We start from the raw sequence: 10694 nt of genomic DNA, 5'->3' as shown, positions 1-10694 counted from the left end.
CCGGGGACCGTTATAGAGGGGGGGGGGAGGGGGGGGGACAGGCCCCGCCCCGGAGGGAAACGCCACTGGCGTCGCCGCGGTGACATCGGGGGGGGGGGGGGGGGGAAGGATGGGGGGGGGGGGGCGGGGCGCGGGGGGGCCCCCGTGGGACCTGTGGGGGGGGGGGAGGGGTTCCCCCGGGGGTTATGTCACGGGCGGGAGCCGCCCCCGCGTGACGTCAGCGGAGCCTTTTGGAGAAGTGCCCCCTCCCCCCCCCCCCCCCCCCCCCAAAAAAAAAACCTCCAATCCCTCCCTAAGGGGGTGCGCTGGCCCTTTAAGGGCTTCCCCCCCCTCTTCCCCCCCCCCCAAAACGATTTCGGGGACCCCCCCCTCCCCCCCCGCCCACGAAGTCTCTGGGGGGGGGGTTCCCTGGGGGGATTTGGGGGGTCCCTGGGGGTGTTTGGGGGGTCCCTGGGGGTCATTGGGGGTCCCTGATGGGATTTGGGGGGTTTCTGGGGGGTCATTGGGGGTCTCTGGGGGTCCCTGGGGGTCCCTGGTGGGATTTAGGGGGTCCCTGGGGGTAATTGGGGGGTTTCCTGGGGTTATTTGGGGGGTTCCTGGTGGGATTTGGGGGTTTCCTGGGGGGTCATTGGGGGTCTCTGGGGGTCATTTGGGGTCCCTGGGGTCTTTGGGGGTCCCTGATGGGATTTGGGGGATTCCTGGGGGGTCCCTGGTGGAATTTGGGGGTCCCTGGGGGTAACTGAGGGACTCAGGAAGGATTAGGGGGTCACTGGGATGGGTTGGGGGGGGGTCCCTGGGGGTAATTGGGGGTCCCTGTGGGGATTTGGGTGTCCCTGATGGTATTTGGGGGGTTCCTGGGGGGTCTTTTGGGGTCTCTGGTGGGATTTAGGGGGTTTCTGGGGGTATTTGGGGGATCCCTGGTGGTAATTGGAGGTCCTAGGCGTCATCGGGGATCCCTAGTGAAATTTTTGGGGGGGCCATGGGGATCATTAGGGGGGTCCCTGAAGGGATTTGGGGGAGTACCTGGGGGGTCATTGAGGGTCTCTGGTGGGATTTGGGGGTCCCTGGGGGCAATTAGGGGTCCCTGGGGGTCATTGGGGGTCTCAGGAGCGATTTGGGCGTCACTGGGGAGGGGTTGGGGGGGGTCCCTGAGGGTCATTGGGGGTCCCTCGTGGGATTTAGGGGGTTTCTGTGGGTATTTTGGGGGTCCCTAGGGGCAGTTGGGGGTCTCTGGGTGCATTTGGGGGTCTCTGGAGGGATTTGGGGCATCCCTAGGGGTACTTTGGGGTCTCTGGGGGTATTACGGAGTCCTTGGGGGATATCTGGGGGGAAGCTGGGCTCTTTTGGGGGGGTTAAAGGCATTATTTAGGTATTTTGGGGGTCTCTGGAGGTATTTAGGGGGGAACTGGGGGAGTCAGGGTGAAATGTGCTGGGGTCCCCGAAAGTTTTTTTTGTGGGGTCCCTGGTGGTATTTGGAGGGTTTTTGAGATCTCTGGGGGCATTGGGGCTCCCTGGGGCATTTATTTGGGGTCCCTGGGGGTATTTGGGGGGCTCCTGAGGTATTTATTTGGGGGGGTCCCTGGTGGCACTTAGGGGATGTTGGAAGATCCCTGAGGGTAATTGGGGTCCCTGGAGTATTTGGGGTACCTGGGGCATTTTTTTCTGGGGGGGGGTCTTGGGGGCATTTGGGGTCCCTGAGGGAAGCTGGGGGGTCGCTGGGGGTATTTGGATGGATTTTAGGGGTCCCTGGGATTATTTGGGGCCCCTAGGGCATATATTTGGGGTTTCTGGGGCAATTTCGGCCAATTTGGGGTCTCTTTCAATCCCCCTAGGAACTGTGCTTGGTCCCGCCCCCCGGTGCACAAGGCTCCGCCCCCTTCCCCCCAGGCTCCGCCCCCACCCTGTGCCTGCAACACCCCCTGGGCCATCATTAGTGATCCCTGGGCCAATTTGGGTAATTAATTTGGGGTCCACACCCCATCTCCACCCCCCTCCCAGTTTAGGCCCCGCTCCCAGCACCAGTTCCACAAAGCTCTCCCAGTATAGCACTGGGGAACTCAGTGCGTCCTCCCAGTATAACCCAGTGAAACCAAGAGCCCTCCTCCTCATCTAACCCAGTGCCAACCAGTGCAACCCACTGCCCTCCTCCCAGTATAACCCAGTTATAACCTCGGCATGGTTGAGGTTGGAGGTCATCTGGTCTTGATGGGCCTCTGTTGGTCTCTTTCCAGTATGTCCGGGTCTCTCTTGGACTGGGGGGCCCAGAACTGGGCCCAGTACTCCAGGTGGGGAGGGTTCCTCTTAAGATTGTTCTTGGGGTTCTTTTTGAGGTTCTTATCGAGGTTCTTGGGGTCTTTCTTGGGGCTCTTCTTGGGGTCTTTCTTGGGGTTCTTCTTGGGGTCCTTCATGAGGTTCTTCTTGGGGATCTTATCGAGATTCTTCTTGAGGTTCTTCATGAGGACCTTTTTGGGGTTCTTCTTGGGATTCTTATCAAGGATCTTTCTGGGGTTCTTATTGAGATTCTTCTTGGGGCTCTTAACAGGGTTCTTCTTGAGATTCTTCTTGGGGTTCTTCTTGAGGTCCTTCTTGGGTTTTTCATGACATTCTTCTTGACTTTCTTCTGGAGGTTCTTCATGAGGTCCTTCTTGGGGTCCTTCTTGGGGTTTTCATGACATTCTTATTGACGTTCTGAAGGTTCTTCATGAGGTCCTTCTTGGGTTTCTTCTCAAAGTTCTTCTCCATCCACCCCCAGGCAGAGCTATGTGCTCTCCAGCCGCTCGTTCACACAGAGGCCACCACGTCGGGGTTGGGGCAGGAGCCTTCCTCCCTCCACTTTCCCCCTTCCCCTTCTCCAGCGGCCGTGCTGACCTCAGTGGTGGGGACGGAGGCTGCCATCTTCTCACAGCGGTCGGGGGCTCTACGTTTGACACCGCGCCACATCCTGAAATGCTCTCGTAAATCCTCCTCCCCTTGGTGGCAGGGCTCTTCTAAGATGGCCACCTCCTGCGCAGCTCTTGAGATGTCACACGGCAAAAAAAAAAAACAAACAAAAAACCAAAAACAACAAAAAAAATTCATGAAAGGGGAAGGAGGAGGATGGGGGCTTGTTATGAAAGCGTCCCAACCACCCGCGATGCGCAGAGGCCCTGCTTCCCAAAATGCGGCCAAAGAGCACTTGCTGATGGGAAGTAGAGAAAGATTGTTTGCTCTCTCATTGCTTCTGCGTGGCCTTTGCTTTCATTTTAACCTTTTATTTATTTTTAACCTTTTTTTTTTTAATTATTATTCATTTTATTTAAATTATCCTTATCTCAATGCATGAGCCATATTTCCCCTATCATATTTTCTCCCCCCCCACCCCTTCCTCCTTTGAGCAAGCAGCGTAATGGGCCTAACCTCTTATTTATTTACTTTTTTTTTTTTTTTTTTTAAATTTTTCCCCTTTAATTATATTGTCCTTATCTCAATGTGTGAGTCTTTTTTTCCCCATCACATTTTCTCGCCCATTTCCTTTGAGCGAGCGGCGTGGCGGACCTCAGCTGCCCACCAGGGTGAAACCACCACATCTCCACAGCCTCTGCTATCCGAGTCTCCATCTGCATCGTGGCCTCCACTCTCTCAGGAATTTTCTCCAAAATCCACTGGTCTACGGTGTTGGTCATAACAAGGAACATGCCGAGGACAGAAGATCAACCATTTTCTTTGAAATCCACAACGCATCTTCTGCACGAGCTGCTCCAGACCTGGCCTCTCCACTTAAAGGGGAGCTTGGCCTTCCCCGATATCAGAGGGAGGTAGGACATCTCAAAAAATCTTTTTTTCTGCGAAGAAAAGCTGAGAAATTTGGGGTTGTTCAGCCTGGAGAAGAGAAGGTTCCAGTGAGACCTTGTAGAGACCTTCCAGTATCTGAAGAGGCCAACAGGAAAAGGGGTTTTAAACTAAAAGAAGGGAGATTTAGATTTGATATTCAGAAAAAATTCTTCACTCTGAGGGTGGTGAGGCACTGGAACAGGTTGCCCAGAGGGGTGGTGGGTGCCCCATCCCTGGGTGTATTCAAGGCCAGGTTGGTCGGGCCCTGGGCAACCTAGTTTGATGGGAGACGTCCTTGTCCATGGTGGGGGGGCTTAGAACGGGGTAGGCTTTGAGGTCCCTTCCAACCCAAACTGTTCTGTGGGCCCCGGTCAGTCAACTGTGCTCATTAGAATCCCCTAGAATTCATTAGAGGTGTCTAGCACTCGTTAGAGGCCTCTGGTGCTCGTTAGAGGCCTCTAGAGTTTGTTAGAGGCCTCTAGCACTTATTAGAGGCCTCTGATGCTCGTTAGAGACATCTAGTGCTTGTTAAAGGCCTCAAGAGCTCATTAGAGGCCTCTGGAGTTCATTAGAGGCCTCCAGTGCTCGTTAGAGTCATCTAGAGTTGGTTAGAGGCCTCTGGTGCTCGTTAGAGGCCTCTGGAGTTCGTTAGAGGTCTCTAGTTCTTGTTAGAGCCCTCTAGCACTCATTAGAGGCCTCCGTTGCTTGTTAGAGGTCTCTAGCACTTATTAGGGGCCCCTGGTGCTCGTTAGTGGCCTCTAGCACTCATTAGAGGCTTCTGGTGCTCATTAGAGGCCTCCAGAACTCATTAGAGGCCTTGAGAGCCTCCTGGGACCCACCCCATCCTCGTTCTGGCTTCCCTTCCCTTTGTCCTCGCCCACCGCTCCCCTTCTACCACCCGACCTCAGCTGCTGCCCCCCTCCCAGTACAACCCAGTTGCACCCAGTCCCGCACTGCACTACCCAGTGCCCTCCCCCCCCGAGGAGGAACCAAAACCAGTGGGTCGCACGGTGCAGGGCGGGGGGGAAAGGGAAGTGAGAGCAGCACCTGGTGGGAGAGGGCACGAAAGCGGTGGGGGGCATGGGGACATGGAGGGGACGTGGGTGTGGGGGGACACGGGGACATTGGAGACATGGGGGGCATTGGGGATATGAGGGGATGTGGGTAGATAGGGATATGGGGACGTGGGGGGACGTTGGGGACATGGGGGGGATATGGGTAGGTAGGGATAAGGGGGGGACTTGAGGGGCATGGGAGGATATTTGGGACGTGGAGGGGATGTGGGGAGACATGGGGGGGAGATGGGGGGGGATATGGGGACATGGGGGACGTTGGGGGGGATGTGGGTAGGTAGGAACATGGGGACATGGGGGGATATTGGGGACATGGATGGGATGTGGGCAGACATGGGGGACACGTGGGGGGATGTAGGGATATGGGGACGTGGGGGGGGGCGTGGGGGGACATAGGGTTATGGGGACATGGGAGGGACATGGGGATATGGGAGGATGTGGGGAGATGTTGGGGGACATAGGGATATGGGGACGTGGGGGGGACATGGGTAGGCAGGGATATGGGAACATGGGGGGTATTTGGGACATTGGGGGGAAGCTGGGGGATGTGTGGGGGGACATAGGGACACTGGGGACATGGGGGGGACATTGGGGACATGGGGGGACATGGGTAGATAGGGATATGGGGACATGGGGGGGGACTTGGGGACACTGGGGGCATGGGGACCCGGTTGACGTAGATGTTGGGGACCGGGGCCACCGCCGCCCCCCCCCCCCCCCCATGGTGTGTGACAGGAGCCCCCCACCGCCCACGTCAGCGTTGACATGAAGTGATACCAAAACTTCCTTTTTCCACCCCAAAAAGGAGAAAGCAGCCGAGGATGACCGAACCAGCGGACGGGATGGCACGGTGAGGGGGTAACGGGGCCCACGCAGTCCTGTCCTGTCCCTGTCCCCAAATCCTCACCTCCCTGCCCCTTTCCAGTTGTACACTGGGTTATACTGGGAGGTGGGGGTGCACTGGGTTATACTGGGTGGCACTGGGTTATACTGGGAGGAGGGCAGTGGGGTGGCACTGGGTTATACTGCATAGCACTGGGTTATTTGGGAGTGGGGCACTGGGATATACTGGGAAGCAGTGGGGTATACTGGGAGGGGGTAGTGGGTAATAGTGGGAGAAGGGTGGGGTGGCACTGGATTATACTGGGCAGCACTGGGTTATACTGGGAAGAGGGCAGGGGAGGTAATACTGGGTTATACTGCACAGCACTGGGTTATTTGGGCGTGGGGCACTGGGATACACTGGGAAGCAGTGGGGTATACTGGGAGGGGGTACTGGGTAATACTGGGAGAAGGGAGGGGTGGCAATGGATTATATTGAGCAGCACTGGGTTATACTGGGAGGAGGGCAGTGGGGTGGCACTGGGTTATACTGCACAGCAGTGGGTTATTTGGGGAGAGGAGCACTGGGTTATACTGGGGGGGCAGTGGGGTATACTGGGAGAGGGTGCTGGGTTATGCTGGGAGAAGGGTAGTGAGAGGGCAGCGGGTTCTACTGTGAGGGGTCACTGGCTTATACTGGGTTGCACTGGGTTCTTCTGTGTGGCACTGGGTCCTACTGGGAGGGGTCACTGGGTTATACTGAGCAGCACTGTTTTATACTGGGTAGCACTGGATCCTACTGGGAGGGATCACTGGGTTTTCCTGGATGGCATTGGGTCATCCTAGGAAGGGTTACTGGGTTATACTGGGCAGCACTGTTTTATACTGGGCATCACTGGGTTCTACCGGGAGGGATCACTGGGTCATCCTGGGAAGGGTCACTGGATTATAGTGGGTGGCACTGGGTCTTACTGGGAGGGGCCACTGGGTTATCCTGGAACTGATCACTGGATTATAATGGGTGGCACTGGGTCCTACTGGGAGGGGTCACTGGGTTATCCTGGGCAGCACTGGTTTATACTGGGTGGCACTGGGCCCTACTGGGAGGGGTCACTGGGTTATCCTGGGCAGCACTGGTTTATACTGGGTGACACTGGGCCCTACTGGGAGGGGTCACTGGGTTATCCTGGGCAGCACTGGTTTATACTGGGTGGCACTGGGTCCTACTGGGAGGGGCCACTGGGTTATCCTGGAACTGATCACTGGATTATAATGGGTGGCACTGGGCCCTACTGGGAGGGGTCACTGGGTTATCCTGGGCAGCACTGGTTTATACTGGGTGGCACTGGGTCCTACTGGGAGGGGCCACTGGGTTATCCTGGAACTGATCACTGGATTATAATGGGTGGCACTGGGTCTTACTGGGAGGGGTCACTGGGTTATCCTGGGCAGCACTGGTTTATACTGGGTGGCACTGGGTCCTACTGGGAGGGGTCACTGGGTTATCCTGGGCAGCACTGGTTTATACTGGGTGACACTGGGCCCTACTGGGAGGGGTCACTGGGTTATACTGGGCATCACCGGGTCCTACTGGCCCCGCCCCCAACCCTCCTATCTCCCCCCAGGCCCCGCCCCTCCCGCTCCTCCTCCTCCTCCTTCCTCCCGCTCCTCCTCCTCCTCCCCGCCCGCCACCCCCTGGCCCTGCTGGTGGCGGTGGCGGTGACGGCGACGCTGCCTCCGCCCGCGCTCCCCTACGGCTTCCGCAACTGCATCGAGGCCGCCTGGGACCCGGGACTCTTCCGCTGCATCCAACGCTACCTGGAGTCCCCGGGGCCGGCCGTGTCCGACCTCCCGCCCCGCACCTATGCCCTCAACCTCTCGCACAACGCCCTGCGCCTCCTGCCGCCGGCCTCCTTCGCCCGCCTGCCTCGCCTCCGCACCCTCGACCTGGCCTACAACCGCCTGCAGACCCTCGCCCCCGGCGCCTTCGACGGCCTCGGGGAGCTCTCGGCCCTCGACCTGTCCTACAACCGCTTGGCCGCCTTGGACGACGGCGTCTTCGCCGGCTTGGGCAACCTGTCGTCGCTGTGGCTGCGGAGGAACCCGCTGGGCTCGGTGTCCCCGGGGGCCTTGGCGCCCTTGGTCAACCTCCGCTGCTTGTCGCTGCGGGGAGGGCGGCTGGAGGGGCTGGGGGCGGTGGCGGAGGCGGTGAAGGGGCTGGGGAGGCTGCGGACCTTGGACCTGTGCTGCAACAACTTGACGGCGCTGGGGCCGGGCCCGCCGCTGCCGGCCTCGTTGGTCAACCTCCATCTGTGCAACAATTCGCTGGGGGGGCTGCTGGGGGCCAGCCCGGCCACCCTGCGGCACGTGCGGACCCTCGACCTCTCCTACAACGGCATCGCGCGGGCCGAGGCCTTCGCCCCGCTCCGCCTGCGCAACCTCAGCCTCCTCCACCTCTCCGGCAACCCCTTGGACGTCTTCCGCCTGCTGGAGGTCTCCGACGTCCGCCCCCACAGCCTGGATTTCTCCGGGTTGACGCTGGGGAAAGGCGGGGTGGAGAAGGTGTGCCAGAAGCTGAAGGGCCCCCGGGCCTTGCGGAGGCTGAAGCTGCAGCACAACGGCTTGCAGAAGCTGCCGAACGGCACGCTGGCCTCCTGCCCCTTGCTGAAGGAGCTGGACCTGTCCTACAACCGGCTGCGGTGGGTGGGCTGCGTGGGCCCTTTGCTGCGGGGGGAGCAGCGGAGGGAGCTGGAGGCCTTGACGGTGGAGCACAACCTCCTGCAGCGGCTGCCTTCCTGCGGGGGGATGGCGGAGCTGCCGCGCTTGGCCAACATCTCCTTCCGCTACAACCGCATCCTGACCATCGGGCCCGGGGCCTTCGCCTACGCCCCGGCCCTGCGGGTCTTGAAGCTCAACATCAACAGCTTGGCCCGGCTGGACCGGGAGGCTCTGAGGGGGCTTGGCAACCTGACGGAGCTGCGGCTGGACAACAACCTCCTGACCGACCTCTACCAGGGCTCCTTCGTCGACCTCGGCAGCCTGCGCACCCTCAACCTGCGCAACAACCGCGTCTCCGTCCTCTTCCCCGGCGTCTTCAGGGGCTTGGCCAGCCTCCAGACCTTGGACCTGGGGGGCAACAACCTGCGCCACTTGGCCTCCCGCTCGCTGCTGGGGGTGCCCGTCCTGAGCAAGCTGTACCTGGACCGCAACCGGCTGCTGGAGGTGCGCAGCGAGGTCTTCGCCCCGGTGCAGGCCACCTTGGGCGTGCTGGACCTGCAGGCCAACAACCTGCAGTACATCACGCAGCGGCAGCGGCAGCAGCCGCCCTTCCGCAACCTCAGCCGCCTCTACGACCTGAAGATGCAGGCGCAGCAGCCCTACGGGCTGAAGGTGCTGCCCCACCGCTTCTTCCAGGGGCTGGTGGGGCTGCGGTCGCTCTCGCTGTCGCAGAACAAGCTGTTGGCCATCCCCGCCGACGTCTTCCAGGATTTGGGCCAGCTGACGTTCCTGACGCTGGCCGACAGCAGCAACGGGATGCAGGATCTGCCCGACGGCGTCTTCAGGAACCTGGGCAACCTGCTCACCCTGGACCTGGAGAACGTGGGGCTGCACTCGCTCACCCTGGAGGTCTTCGGCAACCTCAGCCGGCTGCGGGTGCTCAAGCTGGCCAAGAACGAGCTGAAGACCTTCAACTACAGCGTGGCCAGCCGGCTGCCCTCCCTGCGCTACCTGGACCTGCGCAAGTGCCCGCTGAGCTGCACGTGTGACAACACGTGGCTGCAGAGCTGGCTGAACAACAGCCGCGTGCAGGTGGTCTACCCCTACAACTACACCTGCGGCTTGCGCCACCACGCCTACGTCCACAGCTTCGACACCCGCGTCTGCTTCCTGGACCTGGGCTTCTACCTCTTCACCGGGACGGTGCCGGTGGTGCTGCTGCTGCTGGTGGTGCCCGTGGTCTACCACCGCGCCTACTGGCGGCTGAAGTACCACTGGTACCTGCTGCGCTGCTGGGTCAACCAGCAGTGGCGGCGGGAGGAGGAGCGCTACGTCTACGACAGCTTCGTGTCCTACAACTCGGCCGACGAAAGCTGGGTGCTCCAGGAGCTGGTGCCCGAGCTGGAACGCGACTCCTTCCGGCTCTGCCTCCACCACCGCGACTTCCAGCCGGGCCGCAGCATCATCGACAACATCGTGGACGCCGTCTACAACAGCCGGAAGACGGTGTGCGTGGTGAGCCGCAGCTACCTGCGCAGCGAGTGGTGCTCCATGGAGGTGCAGCTGGCCAGCTACCGGCTGCTGGACGAGCGCCGCGACGTCCTGGTGCTGGTGCTGCTGGAGGACGTGGGTGACGCCGAGCTGTCCGCCTACCACCGCATGAGGCGGGTGCTGCTGCGCCGCACCTACCTGCGCTGGCCCCCCGAGCCCCCCGCCCAGCCCCTCTTCTGGGCGCGGCTGAAGAAGGCGTTGAGGTGGGGAGAAGGGGGCGAGGGGGAGGAGGAGGAAGGCTTGGGGGCGGGGAGGCGCGGGGAGAAAGAGGAGCAGGCGTAGGTGGGGGGGATAACTGGATATAGGGTGGGGGAGAACCAGGTGGAGGATGCCAATTGGTGGTGGTGGGGGGGTCAAGAGTTGGTCATAGGGTGGAGAACCATCCATGGGGTGGAGGTCAACAACCAACCATAGGGTGGAGAACCAACCATAGGGTGGAGAACCACCTATAGGGTGGAGAATCATCCATATCATGGAGAACCATCCATAGGGTCAAGAAGAACCATCCATGGGGTGGAGGCCAACAACTGGCCATAGGGTGGAGAACCAACCATAGGATAGAGGTGAAGGAGAACCAACCATAGGGTGGAGAATCATCCATATGGTGGAGAACCATCCATAGGGTCTAGAAGAACCATCCATAGGGTCTAGAAGAACCATCCATAGGGTGGAGGCCAACAACCGGCTATAGGGTGGAGAACCAATCATAGAGTGGAGAAT

The 10694-nt window shown here is 60.0% G+C and overlaps 1 protein-coding gene across 1 annotated transcript; it reads left to right on the top strand.

The window, feature by feature from the left end:
• Positions 1–5704: 5704 nt before the first annotated feature.
• Positions 5705–10256, top strand: LOC116501715 (toll-like receptor 13). Its single transcript, XM_032207295.1, has 2 exons — positions 5705–5733; positions 7331–10256. The coding sequence occupies exons 1-2, from the start codon at positions 5705–5707 to the stop codon at positions 10254–10256; spliced, it is 2955 nt and encodes a 984-aa protein (XP_032063186.1).
• Positions 10257–10694: the final 438 nt, after the last annotated feature.

Source organism: Aythya fuligula, unplaced genomic scaffold, assembly GCF_009819795.1.
Source record: "Aythya fuligula isolate bAytFul2 unplaced genomic scaffold, bAytFul2.pri scaffold_72_arrow_ctg1, whole genome shotgun sequence".
Taxonomy (NCBI): Eukaryota; Metazoa; Chordata; class Aves; order Anseriformes; family Anatidae; genus Aythya; species Aythya fuligula.
The sequence above is the reverse complement of the archived record's forward strand: the minus strand, read 5'-3'. Positions and strand labels throughout refer to the sequence as shown.